This window comes from Bufo bufo, chromosome 2, assembly GCF_905171765.1.
Source record: "Bufo bufo chromosome 2, aBufBuf1.1, whole genome shotgun sequence".
In the NCBI taxonomy this organism is placed as follows: Eukaryota; Metazoa; Chordata; class Amphibia; order Anura; family Bufonidae; genus Bufo; species Bufo bufo.
This window is the reverse complement of record NC_053390.1, coordinates 524,772,708-524,796,019: the sequence shown is the minus strand read 5'-3', so window position 1 is coordinate 524,796,019 and position 23,312 is coordinate 524,772,708. Positions and strand designations below refer to the sequence as shown.

Sequence of the window (23,312 nt, the reverse complement as noted above, 5' to 3'; positions counted from 1 at the left end):
GGAGGGGCCGGCTACAGGTTAAAAGGCTTGTGCCAGCAAGCGGGCGTGTCTTTCTCTGATGAAGGGTTACATCGTGTAATGTGTTTAGGGGGACCCAAGAACTAGCTGAGATCACTGCCCTTCATGTGACTACAGCAAAGAACACCTTACAACCCAAAGGAACTTTCATCTTACCCAGTAACTGACTTTTACTCTGCTTAACCCTGTTGTACCCATATAACCTGTATCTGTAACCTCAGACCACTGTATATATTCTCTGTGTATATTGTGTTATATCTAGTGTGCCCTTACAGCGATTAAATATACAGGTGAAACTCGAAAAATTTGACTATTGTGCAAAAGTCCATTTATTTCAGTAATAGAAATTAAAAGAAACTGCATTAATGCAGCTTAAAATTAGAATTTTGTGAAAAGGTTCAATATTCTAGGCTCAAAGTGTCACACTTTAGTCAACTAATTAATCCATACCCACTGAGCAAAGGGTACCTCAAAATTGAGACTTTGGGGTTTCATAAGCTGTAAGCCATAATCATGCAAATGAAAACAAATAAAGGCTTGAAATATCTCACTTTGCATGTAATGAGTCTATCTCATATATTAGTTTCACCTTTTAAGTTGCATTACTGAAATAAATGAACTTTGCAACTTTGTATCTTGATCACGAATCCCACGTCCGTGTTTTGGCCTAGTTATAAGCTACCACGGGTTGGTTATTCACCCTATATAATGCCGTTAGCGGAGTGGGCTTATATCAAACAAGAAGCTGGTGGCAGATACCCGGGCTGAGACAGCGCTGTGTTCACTGTGGCAGTGAAAAGGCTCTCTCAGCTTGTTGCCTCTCTGTACCCGTGTGGACAGGAGGTGTCTGTGTAAACTGTACCAAGCTGACCTTACATGCTCCTCTGGAGGGCGTAACGTCACGCTGTGGTAACCCATGACCATACCGCAGCTCGTGAGCTCGACGTAGGTGACGTCAAGCGGGCACGAGGTGTGATATTCGTCACAGCACTCCTTTTCTTCTGCGCCCTGCCGTGTGCCCTTACATTAGTTTACGACCACATGTGGGGTGTTTCTGTAAACCGCAGAATCAGGGTAATAAATATTGAGTTTTGTTTGGATGTTAACCCTCGATGTGTTAAAGAAAAAAATGGATTAAAATTGGCGGTGTAGTTTCTACATTGGGGTCATTTATGGGGGGTATCCACTATGTAAGCCCCACAAAGTGACTTCAGACCTGAACTGGTCCTTAAAAAGTGGGTTTTGGCAATTTTCTTAAAAATTTGAAGAATTGCTTCTAAAATTCTAAGCCTTCTAACGTCCTAAATTTTTTTAATGACATTTACAAAATAATGCCAACATAAAGGAGACATATGGGGAATGTTAAGTAATAAATATTTTATGAGGAATCACTTTCTGTTTTAAAAATTTGGGATTTTTTCATAAATAAAGGTGAAATATATTGACTCAGATGTATGACTATCATGAAGTACAATGTGTCACGAGAAAACAATCTCTGAATGGCTTGGATAAGTAAAAGCGTTCCAAAGCTATTACCACATAAAGTGACATATGTCAGATTTGCAAAATTAGACCTGGTCAGGAAGGGGGCAAATGGCTCGGATGTGAAGTGGTTAAGTTCCCTTAGGGGACTTGAATATGAAATCTTCAGATTGTTTCTCTATTAAAATGCAACTAAGTACTATTGCAGTGTATTGTAAATTCAATATGTTTCTATGCAGCCCTGCTACCTGCAGGCCTCATCTGCAGATAGCTGTATCAGAGTGATTGCTCCTCTTTAGTGCAGAGGCAGATGTGAAGCTGGCTTAATTATTATCTAAGTCATGTCCCAAGCCCTGTTTAAAAAGTTAAACATTGACTTATACGATAACTACCTCAAATCTGATAGAGTAGGAGGCAGAGCTTACTAAGAGCTCTACCCTCTTCCTAGAATTCCATAAGGGAGTTGTCTGGCCTATAAGACTCCTCACTCCATTTAGACACTCTCCATAAGGAGATATTGTATTCCCCTAATCCTGACCTAGGCATCTCACCAAGTTGAGCCAGTACTCTCTGCTCCGCGCTGATGAGGAGAAACCGCCCTGGAACAGTTGTCTGCAGATGAGAGGCTGTATTATTTATTATACAAGTCATGTCTCAAGGCCTGTTTAAAAGGTCAAATATTGACTTATAGGATAACTATCTCATATCTGGTGACATTAGAAGCAGAGCTTGCTAAGAGCTCATTTACATACCCTCTTCCCTTTTGAGACATTGATTGTCATACACAATTCATTTTGGAAGCATGTTAGCTTTTTTGTCATCCAAATTACAAAGGTACTGATATGTCCCCCAATTTATACTGTAGAACCCATTGGACTCTACCTACTTCTGACCTGAAAACAGGGCACTTATCTATTCCCTGAACAAAGTAGAGATGTAGGAGTTGAAAATAGTGCAAACACATATGCAGGGTTGGACTAACCAAGATAACAAAGGAATCAATAAAGGTGATAACCCCATTTGTTATTGACAGCATGGATAGCTTAGTGGTTAGCAGTGTAGCATTAAAGAACTGGACTCCTAGGTCCTGGTTTAGAATTTGATCTAGAGAAGTATTAGGCACATTTTATTTATTTATTTGTTTGTTTCTAGTGTGTGGCTTAATCTGTCACTATCATTAGCCACAAAATGTTGTAATTTGAGGGTTTCCGTGAGCATAATTTAACCTATAGAGCTTGACCCTAATTCTCATATACTTTAACGCTGATTCTTTGGCGATATATCATGACTGGCTAAAGAAAAAAAATTTGCTTCCACGTATGACCTTCACTTAATAAGTAGCATCTCCTGCACTATCTTATTAAATTTCCATAGACTTTGATGTAGCTAGACACTGTTATTAGGTAACTATTGAACAAACTTTGCTACAGTTTAATAAAGAATGGAATTCATTAGATGAACATTTATCAAACCAGACAGTCAGAAAGAGAAATAAACAGGAGATTAATCATTCTTCTAGGAGGCAAAAAACAACTGAAACATTTCGTTTATCTAGGGTACTGACAGATAATTCATATATACTGCTCTTCAAAAGATATGTCCTTCCATATGGAATTAATGATAGCCATTGGAGGAAAACACTATGCCAGCGTTGTCTCCTTCTCCGAGACAATAAATAGTCTCTATGTTTATGCAATGGATGGTGTACACATTTATCATGAGTAGGTCATTTTACTGTTTAGAACTATCATATTATCTATGGAGATGGGCAAAAGTTACAAATCAAGAAAATATATAGGCATGAAGCAAATATTTTAGGATGGATTGTCGTACTCCCATGTACAGGTGCAAACCTTATTCTGTTTTTTTTTTTTTAAGAACATCTGCTTAGTCCATTTGTTAAAAAATCTATATGAAAGTAGTCTGCAGTAAATGCAAATTCTATAGTTTTATAGTTCTACATGCTAGATCCTCATCATGTAAATGTAATAGATGTAATCTTAGTAATCTTTCTGATTATGGAAAATCATTTCATAAAGTCCCAGCACACAGTTCTTAAGTGGTTGTCCCTTCCAGAGGCAGTTTGGATATCTTGCTTTAGGACTTGGTGGCTCCAATCTATACATTTATGTAAAAAAACAAACGGTAAAGGAGTGAGTGAGCACTCACAACATTTGGACCATAAAGGATATATTTATTAATTGATAAGGGAATTGCTTATACAATAAAAACCTACTATATAAAATACATGAATTGCACAAAGTTCATATATCATACAATAAAATACAATTGGTACCAAAGGTTAAAAAAATAAAGAATACTGGTAAAGGGGTGTTGCCCCTATTCCCACAATATTAGTAACGTAGTATGCAGGGATAATTCAATACGTTCAGGAAGTCTCTTTAAGCAACTAATTGGTTGCAGTAGATAGTCCCTGTTAAGTACCGCAGACCGCAAATAGAAGAGAGCGTCCTGTAAATTTCTATAATGGGTCACTTGAGAAAGTGACTTATCCTCAATGGATGCAGGCAAATAATATTCAGAATGCAAGAAGGCAAATACAAAAAGTCTGTCCAGAGTTTGCCGTTATATTTGCTTTTTCAGCTGTTTAGCCTTGCCGCTAAGGTAAATAAATTATAAATCACTTGGTGTTAGAATGATAGTTCCAGGTTCCTACCTGTCTCCTGTCGAACTGTTCCACTGAGACGTGTGTTGCTCTCGTTGCACGAGGGGCGCGCGGTGCCGGCAGCACTCAGCATCTCGCGTTGCACTCCTCGGGTAGATGACGTCACAGTATCGCGGGATTATACAGACAGGAGTGATACCTTGTCAGCGGCGTCCGTTGATATATGAACTTTGTGCAATTCATGTATTTTATATAGTAGGTTTTTATTGTATAAGCAATTCCCTTATCAATTAATAAATATATCCTTTATGGTCCAAATGTTGTGAGTGCTCACTCACTCCTTTACCGTTTTTTTTTTTGTTACCTTACCTTGAGGCAGGGCACCCAATTGTGAGCTAGCAGCACCCATCATAGCCACTAGGTGTGAGCCAACCACTTGTTTACTATTTTTTCTATACATTTATGTGGTCTACTGCTTTGTTCCATTTCACAATAATATCACATACAGTTGACTGGTACAGATCAGAAGTTTCCCAAACTGACCTGTTGCTAGTTGTGACCAGGTTTACAGTCACTCAGCTTTTTAGTACTACCCATATTACTGCTAATACTTCTTGCATTGCGACTGCATGACTGTGTGCTTGGATTTATGCAAGGTATGTTTGAAACACCTGAAATTAAGTGTAGATGTGTTCATATACTTTTAGCCATATAGTGTGAGTATCTGGATGTCCATCTTCTAAAATCACAAATTGTAAGCACAGTCTGTTTTCCTCTTCTATAGCCATAAGTCTAAAAAGTTTGTGGAGATCAGAAACAGTGGCCATCTTGTCTGTGGGTTGTGTACTGCAACTCAGTTTCATTCATCTGAGTGAGACTGACCTACAATACTTTGCACAGTCCATAGACAAGTGTGGCACTGTTTCTGGAAATAGCATAACTCCTGTACAGTCTGTGGTACTGCACGATTGCTTTCACATAAATTTGAGTATTATAATTAGTGTTGAGAAAATCAAAGCATCTGAAGTGGAATTTGATCTGAAATTTAGGAAAAATTAGATTTGCGACAAATGCGAATTTCCTCACGCTTCTAAATGGCTGCTGCACATGTTACAAAGTGAAAGCAAGAATCCCTGGAACGTGATATGACCCATAATTTCTTCCAGCCAGCCAATCAGCAGATAGCCATGCCCTGTGATGTCACATCCCTATAAAAGCCTCATCCCTTACAGTCTCCACCATCTTACTGTGAGATGAACTTAGGAAAAGATGTGACAATCGCTTATGTGCTAGATACAATGTTTCAGTAAGCAGTATAGGGAGATCGTAAGTAGAGTTTTTAGACACTGTAGGGAGAGCATAGGGAGACTGCAGGGACAGTGCAGACTCAGTGTAATCGCCGTGTGCATCTTGTTGAACTGCTGCCACAGTCCATGCTAATCTGATAGTTTATACATAGAATTACTGTGCCTCTGTATTAAAGGGTGGTCTAATATATTGCCGCGTGCATCTTGTTGAACTGCTGACACATTCTTAGTTCGCACATTACTCATATAGTTACTGTACACTATAGCCATCAGACAGTTGCCTGGGCCCTCCAAAGTAATGGGCAGTGGCAAAAATGTTTCTGTAGCTGGCACAAGTAACAGCAGAAGGGGTGATGGTAGTAGCCAGCGGTCATGTTTTGACCAACAATTCAGCTGTACTGGAATGACTGACTCACTCTTCAAAATCATCTCAAGTGACAACAGATACACACAGCCAGGAATCGGTGGGTTTCTATAGCACCATGCTTAGTTGGCATGACACAGAAACTGCCTCTGTGCCCTCATCTATCCTGAACCTGCCTCTTGCTTTTGCTGCTTCTACTACAAGCCAAGTAATGTATACCGCCAGCTCTGCTCCACTTTTCAGCAAGGATAAGCTCTGTGAGGACAGTCAGCAGTTACAGGCCAGCACAGACTTGGAGGAGAGGTCTGCTGTGGATTCCTCTAGGTGTGCAACTACCGATAATGACAGTCAGGTGGGAGCACATCTTGCAATATATCAGGGACGTGTGCAGGAGACAGGTGGGGGTGACAAGTGATGACCAAACAGATGTAGATAACGATGTAGCTGATCGAAATTGGGAGACGGGTGAAAAGGGGGCATCGTCATCATCAGGGGGAAAGAATGGTAGTGTGCCCGTGAGACAGCAGTGTGGAAATGTGCCTGTGAGACAGCAGGGTGGAAGCATACCTGTAAGTCAGCAGGGTGGAAATAGTGGGAGATCTGCAGCCATATGTCGAAGGGGTACACTGTCTGCTACTCAGGAGACTACCTGTCAGAAACACACTAGCAGTGCATTGGTTGATAAAAGCAGTGGCAGATAGGCATCACACAGTGTTGAAGGGAAAATGCCATACTTGCGAGTGTGGGAATTTTTCACCCAGTCACTGAGGGAACGTTAGTGTGACAGCATGCAGGATATGTGGGCAGAAGGTGAGGCACGGCTAATTTTGGCACAATGGCCCTGCATCCACACATGGGGCATCACCATAAAGTTGTGTGAGAAAACTGTGCCACTCCTTTAGTGTTACAGCCTGATGCAGCAACTGCTGCATCTCCCATCGGCCCGCACCACCTCTCCAGCAGGCAGGGCTCGACAATGTCAGCAGAAGGTAGCTGTTGTTCCTTCCCATTGACTTCAATGTCATCTATTGCTCCTGATGCTCCTCCCCCTCCTTTTCCTACAACTCATCACTTGTTTTGACAGCAATCAATCACCAAGGCGATTTCAAAAAGACAACAGTATGCGTGCACTCATCCAATGGCACAGAAGCTGAACATGCACCTGGCCAAGTTGCTGGTACTATGGTCCCTTCCTTTCCATGTAGTTGACTGCACAACTGATGGCTTGTGCCCAGCTAAGGTGAAAAGCCCCAAGCCGACGTTACTTTTCCAAAAAGCTGTACAAGCCCTGCAAATGTACGTTGAGCAGAAGGTGGGCCAGTCCGTAGACCTTTCGGTGTCTGGCAGAGTTCATGCCAGCACTGATGTATGGAGTTAAAACTATGGTCAAGGACTGGGTAAATGTGGTTTGAGACCAGACACACCAGCAACTTGGCCTGGTGATGGCATTGGCAATGTCGCCTCTGCATTGTAAAGCTGGAAATTCTCTTCGCCAACTGGAGATAGGAACCACGGTTACTGATAAAGGGGAGAGCATTTTGTCTACGCTGCATCAGGGAAAGCTGACCCATGCGCTCTGCATGGCACATGTCTTCAATCTCATTGTCAATCGGTTTCTCAATACTTCCACTGAACTGCAAGAGCTGTTAAAAATGTCCAGGAAACTGTGCATGCACTTCAGCCACTTTTACCATGCAAAACACTCTCTCTTTGAACTGCAAATGCTCTTCCCCAACATCGCTTCATACGCAACGTTTCAATCCATTGGAACTCCATGCTCCATATGTTAGACTGCTTGTATGAGCAGAGGAATGCGGTCAACGATTTCTTAATGTTGCAGATGCACAGGTCTACTCCCCGATCTAACTTCCACGTTAGCCAATGGCAGCTCATGTGTGACATGTGCCGTTTGCTCAGGCCATATGAGGAGGCCAATTTATTTGTCGGCAGAACTACAAGATGAATCATGTCATTCCACTCCTTCACTTCCTGGAGGTGATGTTGACAAATCTTATTGGTGAGGGGACAGAAGACATGGCACCTTCATTCCATGTCCACCTGAGCTCCGATGAGGATGCACTGGCAGTGGATTTTATGCACAACTACGTGGTTTATCTGCCCAATCTACAAGAGAGGAGCAAGAGGAGCATGAGGAGCTGGAGGGGTGACGACAAGATGAAGCAGATGACCCCAACATACCATGGCAATATGCAGTGGGGATGGAGGCAGGGAAGTGGCCAGATGCATGCTGTCATGTTTGTGTAGTGACAGACGCATTGTCATGATTCGGCAGAGGGATGACTACTGGCCATCCACATTGTTAGACCCTCGATACCAGTCAAAAATGGGGGCAATTTTTTGGACCTTCTGAGAGGGATGCAAAAATAGACTATAGAGACATGCTATGTAGTCAGTTGGTCGCTGCCTATGAGCGGCATCACCCATCCTCAGGAAGTTCTGACCGGGGGGACCCTTTGCTCGCACGTTTCACTGCCATGACTTGATGGGGGGGCAGGAGCAACACCAGCTACATATGCAGCAACTTCAGTCTGGAGCCTATGATAAGCAGTTTTCTTTAGCCGCCTACTGAAGAAACCACCCAGCAGCAGCAGGAAATGCAGCAGAACCTCAACCAGCAGGTGGTGGTATACTTGGACTGCATCCTGTCACCCATGATCCAAGATCCCCTGGACTACTGGGCATGCAAATTTAAAATGTGGCCACAACTCGCTGAGTTTTCCCAGAGCATGCTTCCCTGCCCAGACAGTAGTGTGGGATCAGAGCGGGAATTCAGTGTGGTGGAGGCATAGTTGCCCCTAGTAGAACTTGCCTTTCCTCCCAAAATGTTGAGAGACTAACCTTTATAAAGATGAATCAGGCGTGGATCAACCTGGATTTCCAGATGTCGGTTCCTGATGCAACAGTATAAATCATTCTGCCACTAATGATCATACCTTAGTGTGCTGCCACACCGGAATATTCTGCAAAATGGGCTGTTGCTTCTGGCCATGTGCTGCTGCCACCATTCGGATGCTGCCACCCGCCTGCTGCCTCTACTGCCGTTCCTACAATAGGGCTTCTTGGCCTACTAATATGTACTTGTTACATTTTTTAAAGGATATGCATGCCACTGGGCCTTGCCATCACACTGCTGTTTTTGGGCTCTGATACTAATGTGATCTGCCACCATCTTGTGCTGTATGCCACTGCTGCAGCCCCCCCTCCCCACTCTGTCATGGGTCAACTATAGTCACTGTCACTGCTGCTGCCCCCGCTCCCCACTCTGTCATGAGGCGACTATAGTTACAGTCATTGCTGCTGTCACCCTCCCCACTCTGTCATGGGGCTACTATTGTCCCCGTTACTGCCACTGCTGTTGGACCCCATCCCCTCTCTGTTATGCTGCCACTATTGACCCTGTTTGTCCGTGTTGACATCACCAGGGCCGCTGATAGAAATCATGGGGCCCCGTACAGCATACATGACGGGGCCCCCTTCAGCTCCACCCCCTGATCCCTCCTTCAGCCACACCCCTGGCCCCGCCCTTGGCCCCTCCCCAGACGCCGCCTTCTGTAAGCCCTGTAAGGCTTCATTCAGACGTCCGGATGCGTTTTGCGGATCCGATCCATCTATCAGTGGATCCGTAAAAATCATGCGGACGTCTGAATGGAGCTTTACAGGGGGTTGATCAATGACAGGGGGGTAATCAATGACAGGGGGGTGATCAGGGAGTCTATATGGGGTGATCACCACAGTCATTGATCACGCCCCTGTAAGGCTTCATTCAGACGTCCGGATGCGTTTTGCGGATCCGATCCATCTATCAGTGGATCCGTAAAAATCATGCGGACGTCTGAATGGAGCTTTACAGGGGGTTGATCAATGACAGGGGGGTAATCAATGACAGGGGGGTGATCAGGGAGTCTATATGGGGTGATCAGGGGTGATCAGGGGCTAATAAGGGGTTAATAAGTGACGGGGGGGGGGGGGGAGTGTAGTGTAGTGGTGCTTGGTGCTACTTTACAGAGCTACCTGTGTCCTCTGGTGGTCGATCCAAACAAAGGGGACCACCAGAGGACCAGGTAGCAGGTATATTAGACGCTGTTATCAAAACAGCGTCTAATATACCTGTTAGGGGTTAAAAAAACACATCTCCAGCCTGCCAGCGAACGATCGCCGCTGGCAGGCTGGAGATCAACTCTCTTACCTTCCGTTCCTGTGAGCGCGCGCGCCTGTGTGCGCGCGTTCACAGGAAATCCCGGCTCACGCGAGATGACGCGTATATGCGTCGCTGAGCGCAGGGCTGCCACCTCCGGAACGCGAATCTGCGTACAGCGGTCCGGAGGTGGTTTGGTTATGTCGAGGCTGCCCGGGCCCCCCTGCCAGCCGGGCCCGGTACAACTGGGCCAGCTGTACTGGCCTATCAGCGGCCCTGGACATCACCATTCTTCTTATCCATCAGAAGAACGGAAAAATAAACAGTAATGTGAACACAGTCTTACCGCCTCTGCTGTTGCCCCACCTCTCCACTCTGTCATGGGGCTACTACTGTAACTGGTACTGTCACAACTGCATTAAAAGAACATTTTTTTCTCTCCACTACTTTATTGGCGCTAGCTCCATTTCTTTATTTTGTTCCATTAAGGAGCCATTCGGACACAGGTCCTGCAAGGGCTGTACATTTTTTATTTTTTTTGCTTTACTGAAGGGTGCTGTATGCTTTTCTTTTGGTTTAACAGAAGGGATTAGCTATGAATCCTGGTGCACTGCACAGTGATGAAGATGGTGATAAATTACACCTGCCTGTAATACTGACGGCACAGTACCTACTGAACGAATGAATGTGGGTGCACTAGAACATAATGCACATGGTGATACACTCTCCCTGAAATCTTCCTACAATTTAAGTTTAAAGGCTTCACACTGAGATTGGGCCACCAAGTGGGAGGAATATGATTAGGAAAAATGGCCTGGGTATAGCTGATTTATCGCGTTTTGTGACAAATTAATTCAGAATAAATCAAATTTCTTGTCGAAGTTCAGCGAATCAACCAAATCAAATTTTCAAAACTTTGCTCATCTCTAATTATAATTCAGGCTACTGAAACTGCAATATAAGATGAGTGACAAAATGGGAACGGGTCGTTGTATACCTGGCAAAATGGGTTATTTTGGAAAGAGTCTGGAAAAAGTCTGTCAAAAAGCTCTGTCCTGTTTTAACATACAGTCAGATAGACACATCATCAGGATGTTTTAAAAGAATCAAAGACATTTTATTTGGGATGACGTGTTCACTGGAAAGGAAGGAGAGGGGACAGAATTTACTTTCTAAAAGGCATTTATCACTATAACTACTGTATAGTGTTAGAAAAATCTCCACCTGACATTTATTTGCTTTCATAGCGGACTACTTGATACTTATGCGCATTTAAAGGTAACACAAAAGGAAAATCCCATGATGGATTCTCCTTAACACAACCTAAAATAACAGCGAGTGCATATTTATGTGTGACTGAGGCACGAACAATGAACCTCTGAGCTTTAAAAGAGCGTACAGATCCCTCATTTCAAGCAGATTCTTAAATATATAAACACACAAAGGAGTGACAATATTAGTCCTCAAGTTTCTAAGTGATACCACTTGTAAAGCCATGAAACACAGGCAGTAAAAACAGTCCAAAATCCTTAAAACATATGGTAATGTGAGAAGAGAAGTGAAAATTGCCGCTTTGCTCAGGGAAAAATATTTACCTTAGGATCCACGTTTAGTATTTTCCTGTCCCGCTTATTTTTGAACAGTAATCCAGATGAATTTTCTGCAATCACTTGGTAATTTGGACTTGCATTTGAAGTTGAAACATGGGTTTCCCAGTTATAGAAACTGCAAAAATGGAAAGAAAACAAAAAAGGTAAAGCAAGACCCTCAATAATGGATATGATTTATTACTTTTTAAAATATTAGCATTGTCTTATAGCTGCAACAAAAATATTTTTAATCTGGAGTGACATCTGTATGTCCCTGTAGGACACTTCGGACCTGGTGACCGCTAGAGGCCACTGTCTCCAATGGTCTCAAGGTCTGTGTTTGTTAGACATGGACTAAAGCAGTGTATGCCCTTAATGGGGTCATTTATGAAACTGGTGTAAAGTAGAAAGTGCTTAGTTGCCCATAGCAATCATTGATATTCCACCTTTCATTTTGGACAGCTCCTTTGGAAAATGAAAGGTGGAATCTGATTGGTTGGTATGGGCAACTAAGCCAGTTCTATGTTAAACCAGCTTGATAAATGACTCCATAAGTTTCTGCACATGGATCCTTGGAAAAAAACAAAGATGAGAAAAAGATAATTTACTTTTATGGGTCCTGGTTCTGTCCATGTGCAGTCTGCTGCACATGCAGACAGCACACAGATTGTGTGAATTAGGTCTTAGACTTAAAGGGGTTTTCTGCGATCTGTTTACTGGTGACCCATCCTCTGGATAGTTAAAAAAAATCAAAGATGGTGGCCAGAACACCCAGGTAGATCTGGTGGTGCATGCACATCTCCAGGGGAAGTGGTTAGATTCCCCTAATAAGTTGGATATCCACAAAAAATAATAAAGAGAGTATGGAGACAGCACATCCTTTCTGTGAGGCTTATTCCAGATGCGACGTTTCGGCTAATATACTTGAAAAAGGCTTGTTAGCCGAAAAATCGCATCTGGAATAAACCTCACAGAAAGAATGTGCTGTCTCCATACTCTCTTTATTATTGTTTGTGGATATCCATCCTCTGGATAGGTCATCAGTATCTGATCGGTGGGGGTTTCACACCTTCTGAGCTGTCTGAGAAGGCACCATTGCTCGCAATAGTGCCGCGATCTTCTCACACCTTTCTTTTGGCCATGTGACGTCACGTTCATTGGTCACATGGCCTAGTCATTAAAGTCAATGAGGCCGAGCTGCGATACCAAGCACAGCCGCTAACAAATGGACGGCACTGCGCTTTCAGGAGCGCTGGTGCCTTTTCAAACAGCTGATTGGTGGGGGTCCCGGGAGTCGGACCCCCACTTATCAGATACTGAGGATCTATCCTGAGGATAGGCCATTAGTGAAAAGATCTTGGACAACCCTTTTAATTGTGGAATAGGACTGTTATCTAATACAGCAGTAATTATTACAAATACACAAGCAAGGTCGATCCTCTTACATTTTGATCCTGTCTGACTGAACTGTTAATGTGGATTGTAAGTAACACAGTAATCAACATCAGACAGCAGTGCTTAATGAGGTCTGGATTCACACGACACTCTAAAATAACTCATAATTGGTTTTGCGGTCTGACAAATGGTTACTCATTTTGTAGCCTTCGTGGGAATAAAATATACACCGGTGGACATAATCCAAGGTCACTCTTAATTAGTATCCAACAGCCGGTATGTGAATACCACATGTAGCATACACAGTGTGAGATACATGGTTGTTCCATTGCCTATGTAGGTGCCTCTGATTTATCATAGAAAGGTCATTTTTCAGAACAAAAGATAACTTGAGGGTGACTATTCGTCTTTTTACAACTCACATCATCCAAGAAAGATATCAAAGACGGAATAGAGAAACAACTGCACATCTTCCCTGGAGTTTTGCACATGATTGCTCACATAAAGCTGAATAAACATATTTTGCAATCGCAAATGCTTCAGACATTACAATTACGTTAACCAGAAACATGATCGACTGTAGATGTGAGAGGCATGTAAGGACGGCTGCCAAGTACGGTGCATGCACTTGTCTCATGAAGCTAAGAGCTGTGCTACATGGATTACAAACGCATGGACCGTAACACTGCAGTCAATAGAAGTCAAATTCGAATTACTGCTTCCTGTGACTACAGAAACTAAAAAAAAAATAAAAGAATTTAAAGACAAACTAATGGGGTGTACAGTATGTAAAATTTCTCTTTACATAAATCTTTCCCATTGATTAGCATTGCTTATACATGGCTTATATGTAATATATCTACATTACTTTTTCATATTGTAACAGATTTTTAACTGAATACAGTCAACACACAGAATAGGTGCTGTTGATGGACCTTGTTATTACTTGTGCTGGTGTAAATGGGATATAACAATTTCATAACAAGGACAACTCAACCTATTGTACATAATTGTTCATAATGTTTCCATAGACTAAGGTACTTAAGGTGTGTAGAACATATTTTTTCAACTATGACGCACCTGACTGATGCACCAAGGTTTCAGAGAACAGAAAATGGGAAAATAATATTTCATGTCAGTTCAGCATTAATAATACTCTATGTGATCTTTAGTCTATGTACAATTTTAGCAATATAAAATATGTATAGTTTTTTTCGTGTGTTCTACTTTTGCACAATAAAAAGCTGTTAAAAAAATCTTTATTGTTGTGTGAGGGCTTGATTTTTGAGCTGGATGTTTGAAAAGTACCGCTTTGGGCTACATACGATTTTCTGATTGTTCTTTTTTTTAAATAATTAAAAATTATAATTTATAGTTACAGTGAAAATGTCTTTTCTGACTGATATATATTAGATATGCCTTTCATGTAATAACTGTTATCACTATTACTGCAGCATGTAACAGGTATTTCTAGAGACATGGTACACATATTTTCCGCAAAAGATTGGGAATATACAGTATAGGGCCACTGTTAAATGTAAAATTTATTGTTGTTTGTGATGCAAGTTTTTTGCAACAGCAATCGGGACACTGGTAAACATTTGGGTTGAGGCATCAATAAATGGCCCAGTTAGGCACATAGGGTTGATTAGAAGAGCAAGAGCTCATTTTCTCACTACTTTTCTGGGGAAATAAAAACCTCTCCTATATGTGACAATCAGCAAGTATGCTGTCTGCATGATTGATAACATGCACTGAAGTCCATATTATCCCTCCCCCTCAGGTCATGTACAGTTACACAGGGAAAGGAGGATCTACATCTCTCCTCCTTTCCCTGCAGTGTGTCAGCATGTCCCCACTGCCTCCTCTCCTTCTCCATACTGGCTGACATGAGTGCTTACTAAAATGGGTGGGTGGGGGCTACTTCAACCTGCTTTATCTAAGGCTATAAGAGACAGATCTTGTTTCAAAGCTTAAAATCTAAAACAAGCTCTCATTCCTCCTGGTTTCTAAAGGTTATATCTCTATCTATACCCTGGTTAGCACTGTGATCCTTTTCTTTTTTTAAGGTTCACATCACTAGCTGCTATACAGCCTGAGATAGTGCCCTTAGTAGCTTATGGCATTACTGGCATTACTTGTATATGTCACATGGCCGGTAAGGTAAAGGATTTACTGTAGCCAAACAAAGCCTGGTGGGGAGGATCAGAGAAGCAGTACTTGAATGGGCACTGGAGATGAAATAGGTGAGTATTCATTTTTTTAAATTATTTTATCACAATTTATGCCTTCAGTGACATTTTTTGTAATAATTAAGACAACCCCTTTAAATGCATAAACATTTGAAGGGTGCATGGTATCAGTATCTCAGATTTGGAAAATACACTGCTTCTTTTTTTTAAAGCAGCACTGCCCACAGAGTGCCTACCAAAGAAACAGCTCCAGAATGCTTATGGCAGAGACAACCTATAGCATGTCAGAGATGCCTTCTTGCAGTGCCAATCTAATTAGTTGGAAAAGAAACGTCCTCCTATAGTGCCTATCAAACATAAAATTAGCGAACTAGGCAATTTGGTTGATTTGAAAACTGAAAAACATTGTATATTAAATCACAGAAATTCAATATTATTCATCAGAAATCAGTACTTAATTTAAAGTAAAACTATATGAATTAATGGAGTAATAGCAGATGCTGGAATGGTCCTCACTAAAGATGAGCGAAGTTATCAAAAATTCAATTTGGCTGCTTAGCCGAATTTCACAAAGAAATTCAATTTGTGACAAATTACTTTGTCATGAATCGTATTCCATTGTATGTAGCGGGCCCCCTGTCATTGAACCCCTCAGATGCCATATCTTTAATAATGAACATTTATACATTTAGAAAGGTGTCTTGACAAAAAGCACAAGTGTCCCCTTGCAGGGATTATCTGTGGGAAAATCTGTCAGTAAGTAGCCAATTTTCCTGCAACACCACAGAAGAAATGAAGCATTACATACTGAGAGGCACTAATAGGCTAAATGAAAATTTGGAAAAAGAAAGAAAGAAGAGGAGGGCACTCGGCTATCTGGTTATCGGGCTACAGGAGCGGTAAAGTTGTGATATGATTAAATATATAGTATAATGGTACCAAAGTTAATATCTGAGGCACCGCAAGATAAGCGAAACTAGCTGATGATTACCACTACCTCTTCTCTTTTTTTGCAATTGGATATAATTGCTCTTTGATTGCTCTCATACTATATGGTGGATCTAGATTAGTTGTCAATTCATCAAATGACTCTCATACCGTATGGTGGACTCTAGATAAGTTGTCAATTCATCAAATGACTACCAACCAAATGTGCCACTTCTTGTGATATCTATATATCATTGAAGCAGCCATTATATTGAACTTGATAAGTCACATATAGAGTATCAATGGCCTGATTGCTAGTGATGGACGAACATCGGCCGGGACGGTTCGCGAACGCGATCAAATGTTCATGAACCGCAAGTTCGCGACAGGCCCCATTTACCCAGCCACGGACAACACCAGGAATCCTCGAAAAGTTTAAAGCCTGCTCTTCTTGCTCCTCCTCCTCCTCCTCCCCCCAGCCACCATACTCCTCTGACTCCTCTTCAGACTCCTGCTGACTTGTCTCGGATGGAGTAGCCCCCCTCTGGAATTCATTCAGCATTGCAACTTCCTCATCTTCCAGCTCCTGCTACTTGACGGCTTGATTAATGACACGACGCAATGCACACTCCAGAAAGAAGGCGTAATGTACGATGTCACTGATGGTGCCCTGGCTGCGACTGACCAGTTTGGTGATCTTATCAAATGGCCGCAGAAGTCTACATGCTTTGCACATGAGCACCCACTAGCGTGGTAAAAAAAAAAACAAGCTCCCAGAACCTGTCCTGCCGCAGAGTTCGTACAGGTAGTTGTTAATGGCACGTTGCTGTTGGAGCAGCCTATCAAGCATATACAAGGTGGAGTTCCAGCGCGTTGGGCTGTCACAAATGAGACGTCTGACGGACAGGTGATGTAGCCGCTGAACGTCAGCAAGGTGATCAATGGCCGTGTAAGATCTTCTAAAATGGCCAGAGAATTTCCTGGCCTGCCGCAAAACGTCCTGGGTATTTGGCAACGAACCGCTGCATGACTAAGTTCAGGATGTGTGCCATGCACGGCACCTGTGTCATTTTGCTCTGTTTCAGCATGCTCAGCAGATTGGCACCATTGTTGCACACCACTTTACCAACTGTCAAATTGAGCAGGGTTAGCCACTGATCGGCCTGTGACCGCAGAGCTGAATGCAGTGCAGGACCGGCGTGGCTCTTGGCTTCCATTAACAACAGCCGCAGCACAGCATGGCAACGTGTTATCTGGCACGTCGAATAGGTTCTGGGGAGCTTGGGGGGTGCAGCAGAAGAGGCGGTAGCAGTGGAAAATGAGGAGTCACCTGAGGAGGAGACGGAGGATGGAGAAGGAGGAGGAGAAGAAGAGGCAGGCCTGCATGCAATCCGAGGCGGTAACACCAAATCCACATGGGTGCCACGAGTTGCATGCTTGACAGCCATCAGAAGGTTCACCCAGTGGGCAGTAAAAGTTATGTACCTTCCTTGCCCGTGTTTGCTAGACCATATATCTGTGGTCAGATGTATCTTGGCACCGACACTGTGTGCTAGAGATACATTCACTTGCCGCTAAACATGGCCATATAGCTCTGGGATGCCCTTCTGGGAGAAATATTTCCTTCCGGGGACCTTCCATTGTGGTGTGCCAATGGCAACAAATTTTCTAAAGGCCTCCGAGTCCACCGAGTTCACAACCACTGACATTAGAGAACTCGGAGTAGGCAGCAACAGCGGGGATCACCCTCCTTGGGTTGATCTGGGTACTGTCGACAGACCGCTGGGTGGCGGCCGTTGCTACCTCCTCTTCCTGATCCGATGCCAAGAATGGCTGCGCATCAGTAAGGTCTGGTAATGGATGGGAAAATAAGTCCTCTTAATCGAGTGGAGGGTTTATGGTGGTGGTCGTGGCGGTGGTTTCTTTGGGGGTGCACACAGCAGAGAGTGAGGAGGGTAAAGATACAGAGGATGAGGAGGGTGCAGAAGCGGAAGGCTGAGGGAGCCACTCAACCAACTCTGGTGCGTCCTTTGACGTAATTGCACGCACCTTCTCCAACTTCACACTTAGGCTCTGGCCTGGTGCACCTGCCCGACCTCTACCACCCCTGCGGAATGGCCTGCCTCTTCCTCTGCCTGTCATTTTCAAAATGACCCTGTGACAAAGTCCCTATAGAAGACCAGTATTTGTGGAAGCAGGTATATCGCAGGCCTCAATCAATATTTGATGGAAGCAGGTATATCAAACGCCTTAATTAATATTTGGTGGAAGCCATTGTATCGCAGGCCTCAATCTATATTTGGTGGAAGCCGGTATTTCGATCCCCTCTATCAGTATTTTGTGGAAACAGGTATATAGAACCCCTTAGCAAGTAGATAATAGAGAAGGCTCACCTACTGATCAAAATATGGAATGGGTGCACCTACAAAGAAGAATTCACCCAATCTTCTAAAAAGATAATTGTAAAAATAGAAAGGTAGCAGGGCACACCTTCACTCAGCTGCACATGGAGAGTTTGTAAAGGCAATATATTTATTCAGACTAAATTGTATACAAAGTTACATAAAATACACATATAGAGAAATATAGACATATACTAAAATATAATAGTAATAAAAAATAATAATAATAAAATCATAAAAAGTACTGGTGGATCCCTGATGTGTTTGAATAGCAATCCCAATAAAGTAGTTCTGTGTAAATAGCATTATTCGTCCGGTAACCTCACTGCCCTAACTAACATCGAGGTGGGGCGTACTCGAGTTTAAATTGATAGTCAGATGGAATCCTCAGTATAATCGCTTGTATTTACTTGGTTAGATCGATTTATATATTTGGTATAGTACCTCAGATATCGCTGCCTGCATATACATTCACTCGGCGCTGGTTTACTCACTACTCACTATAGAACCCCTTAATGAGTATTTGCTGGAAACTGGTATGTCAAACCCCTTAATCAATATTTTGTGGAAGCCGGTGTATCGCAGTCCTCAATCAATATTTTGTGGAAGCTGGTGTATCACACCCCTCAATCAATATTTTGTGGAAGTCAGTATATCACACCCCTCAATCAGTATTTTGTGGAAGTACGTATATCAAACCCCTTAATTAGTATTTTGTGGAAGCAGGTATATCGCATACCTTAATCAGTTTTTTTGGGGCAACAGGTATATCACACCAGTTGCAATTAGTTATTCCAATAGCGTTTGTCTCTCTATCTAGCTGCGGTATCTCAGCAGAGCCGCACACAACCGCTGCACAATACAAATGCACTTTAATATAATTTCTATGTTAGAAGGTATATTTTAGGTATAGCACAACCCTCAATCATTTTTTTTTAGGGGCAACAGGTAAAGTGGATATAAAAAGTCTACACACCCCTGTTAAAATGTCAGGTTTCTGTGATGTAAAAAAAATGGAGACAAAGATAAATCATTTCAGAACTTTTTCTACCTTTAATGTGACCTATAAACTGTACCACTTAATTGAAAAACAAACTGAAAACTTTTAGGTGGAGGTAAGAAAACATAAAGAAAAAAACTAAAATAATGTAGTTGCATAAGTGTGCACACTTATAACTGGGGGTGTAGCTGTGTTCAGAATTAAGCAAACACATTCAAAATCATGTTAAATTGGCGTCAGCATACACCTGCCATCATTTAAAGTGCCTCTGATTAACCCCAAATAAACAGTGACATTACCAAGAACTGGACGTCCCTCCAAAATTTATGAAAAGACGAGAATAAAACTGGTCTGGGAGGCTACCAAGAGGCCTACAACAACATTAAAGGAGCTGCAGGAATATCTGGCAAGTACTCGCTGTGTGGTACATGTGACAACAATCTCCTGTATTCTTCATATGTCTGGGCTATGGGGTAGAGTGGCAAGACGAAAGCCTTTTCTTACGAAGAAAAACATCCAAACCAGGCTACATTTTGCAAAAACACATCTGAAGTCTCCCAAAAGCATGTGGGAAAAGGTGTTATGGTCAGATGAAACCAAGGTTGAACTTTTTGGCCATAATTCCAAAAGATATGTTTGGCGCAAAAACAACACTGCACATCACCAAAAGAACACCATACCCACAGTGAAGCATGGTGGTGGCTGCATCATGCTTTGGGGCTGTTTTTCTTTAGCTGGAACTGGGGCCTTAGTTAAGCTAGAGAGAATTATGAACAGATCCAAATACCAGTCAATATTGGCACAAAACCTTCAGGCTTCTGCTAGAAAGCTGAACATGAAGAGGAACGTCATCTTTCAGCATGACAACGACCCAAAGCATACATCCAAATCAAGAAAGGAATGGCTTCACCAGAAGAAGATTAAAGTTTTGGAATGGCCCAGCCAGAACCCAGACCTGAATCCGATTGAAAATCTGTGGGGTGATCTGAAGAGGGCTGTGCACAGGAGATGCCCTCGCAATCTGACAGATTTGGAGTCTTTTTGCAAAGAAGAGTGGGCAAATCTTGCCAAGTCAAAATGTGCCATGCTGATAGACTCATACCCAAAAAGACTGAGTGCTGTAATAAAATCAAAAGATGCTTCAACAAAGTATTAGTTTAAGGGTGTGCACACTTATGCAACCATATTATTTTATTTTTATATTTTTTCTTCCCTCTACCTGAAATATTTCAGTTTCTTTTTCAATTGAGTTGTACAGTTTATAGGTCACATTAAAGGTAGCAAAAATTCTGAAATGATTTATCTTTGTCTCATTTTTTTTACATCACAGAAACCTGACATTTTAACAGGGGTGTATATCCACTGTATATCACACCAGTTGCAATTAGTTATTCCAATAGCGTTTGTCCCTCTATCTAGCTGCCGTATCTCAGCAGAACCGCACACAACTGCTGCACAATACAAATCCACTATAATATACTTTCTATGTTAGAAAGTATATTATAAGTATATCACACCCCTCAGTATGTCACACCTATCGATAGCACACCTATACCAGTCCTTAAAAGGACTTTTGTGGCCCTATTAGCCTCTAGCTAACAGTCTGTCTCTGCTCCACACAGCAACCTCTCCCTACACTGGCAAAAAACAGAATGTAAAATGGCTGCCAGATCGGGGTTTTTTTTATAGGGTAGGGGGTGTGTCTATGTGCTGCAACGTCTCAATTGGCAGTTCTGTCCCACCTGATGGATGTGTCATGGGTCAACGTTCGGCACAATGCAAAAGAATATGGCGCCTGCGGACATCGCCATATGTTCGCATGTTCGACGAACCGCGAACGAGCAAAGTTCGCTGCGAAACGATCGCCGGGCCATCTCTACTGATTGCTAATTGTGATTATTTTTATGCTCTTATTTATACGGTTTGACTTTTATTTTTATTTTTTAATGATTATTATAGGAGGTATTGATCACCACCTGTGATCATGTATGTCTTGTACGTTTTTTAATAAATGTGCCATATTTATTTTATCTACCTATACCGTATTAGTCCATCTATAACCAGATGCCCCTCTCTTCTTTCTTTGTTTTTCCAAATTTGACATATACGACAAAGGGTGTGTCGTGGGAGGTGCACTGTCCCATTCTTGGTTACAATAGTTTAAGCCACTATTACCTCCTCGCTTGAGGTTATATAATAATGTTTTTATAAACTAGACAACAATCGCTGCAAAACTATGGAATAATAATGATATTTCCAATATCAAATACACTTAAAGACTTAAGCAAAATGATAATAAAAGATGGATATATGACATTGATGTCTTGTAATTTTCTAATGTTATATGTAAAAAAGAAACAATGAGGATTTAAATCAAAATGTATTTGAGAAAGCCAGCAAGTCTGAAGCCATGTTTCAAACACCTTAGGTGTGGTCTGATACTCTGATACTAAAACATAAATTAAAGTAAATTCAAACCTGCTCTGGAAGGAATGATACAAAGGAAACAGAAGGTTATGGGAAATGCCTCTGGATAGAAGATCGATGAACTGGTTGGGAAAAAGAATGAGCCAATTTAAACATGGGTAATTTAAATCACTGCGTCTGAATGAACCACTTCCAAGGTTATTTCCACAGAACATTTGATAAAGATGTTATTAACTAAAAATGTGGTTTCATAACATAATCTTTCATTTCTAATATATCCAAAGAATGATTGCTGTAGATATACATTTCAGTAATAGAAAGATATATCCATGAAACATTTACCAGTCCTATTACAAGAAGCTGATATTAGGTTAATTGGAAATGTAATAAATGATATTACCCAATAAGTCGCTACCGCTTTTGATGTACCTGATGTACCAGCTGTGAATGCCAAGAAACCCCTAATATAATCCCCATGACAAGATAAGTCTATTTGTTTCCACATAACCACTACTATCAATTTGTTTTGATCCCATGAAGCCAAAAAGTGCAAACCTTTCAGTAATTGATAGAAACTGGGACTATGTTTCTCCATGGTAACGGACTACAAACAAACCATGTGTAGTCTGATCCTGCAGTCATATGGTCATCTATCCTCTACTTCTACTAAATGCCAATTTAGCAAATGTATTTTAATAAGATGTAAAGGACATCTGACTGTCAAATCAGACTACCCTATCAGTTCTACCCTATCTAATTTGTTTCTTGTGGGAAGCGCATAACCATTTGGAGGGGCTATGAGGTACTATGCTATAGGCTACAATGTAACCTTTAAAGTCAAGTATTTCAGCTGTCAAGTATACTGCTATGTACAAGCACGCAAAAGAGGCTGACAAGTTAAATTCCCCCACTATAGTCCCATTTACCTCTAAAGATGCCACCAGGGAAATTTGGATTCTGCATTAAAGTTTATCCCACTATTTCACTCAGGATCCATCATGTTATAATATCTACTAGGGGCTACTGAGCTAGATTTGGTTTCCAGGGAAAAACTGCAATAATTAACCAGTCATATTTCATAGGACTGTACCTAATTATTTTACAACTGCAAGATTAGGAATTTAGAATTTAATTGACTTCAAAGCACTTAGTAAAATAAAGGCCTTGTGATGAATAAATACTTTTTGCATGTTTTTAATGTTAAATTACAATCTTGTATTAAACTTCCGTGTTTTTTCTAAGTAAAACACCACATAACTTTTCCCACATTATTTTAATAGGCCTTTTATTTATTTTTTTCCCATACAAATTTACTGTCCATCCCAGCTGTGACAGGAATACTTTGGAGGTTCTGCAGAGCAGATACATTTCCCCAAATTTTTGCCAAATGTCTGCTAAACTCAGATGTATGTTTCGTAACTTTACAC

At 41.7% G+C, this 23,312-nt stretch overlaps 1 protein-coding gene across 1 annotated transcript in view; it reads right to left on the bottom strand.

Moving 5' to 3' along the window:
* Nucleotides 1–23,312, bottom strand: part of CFAP299 (cilia and flagella associated protein 299) — a 625,798-nt gene that overhangs the window by 5,671 nt on the left and 596,815 nt on the right. The window contains exon 5 of the mRNA XM_040417930.1: nucleotides 11,549–11,678. Coding sequence (XP_040273864.1) covers nucleotides 11,549–11,678 — 130 coding nt within the window. The remainder of the gene's footprint in view (nucleotides 1–11,548; nucleotides 11,679–23,312) is intronic.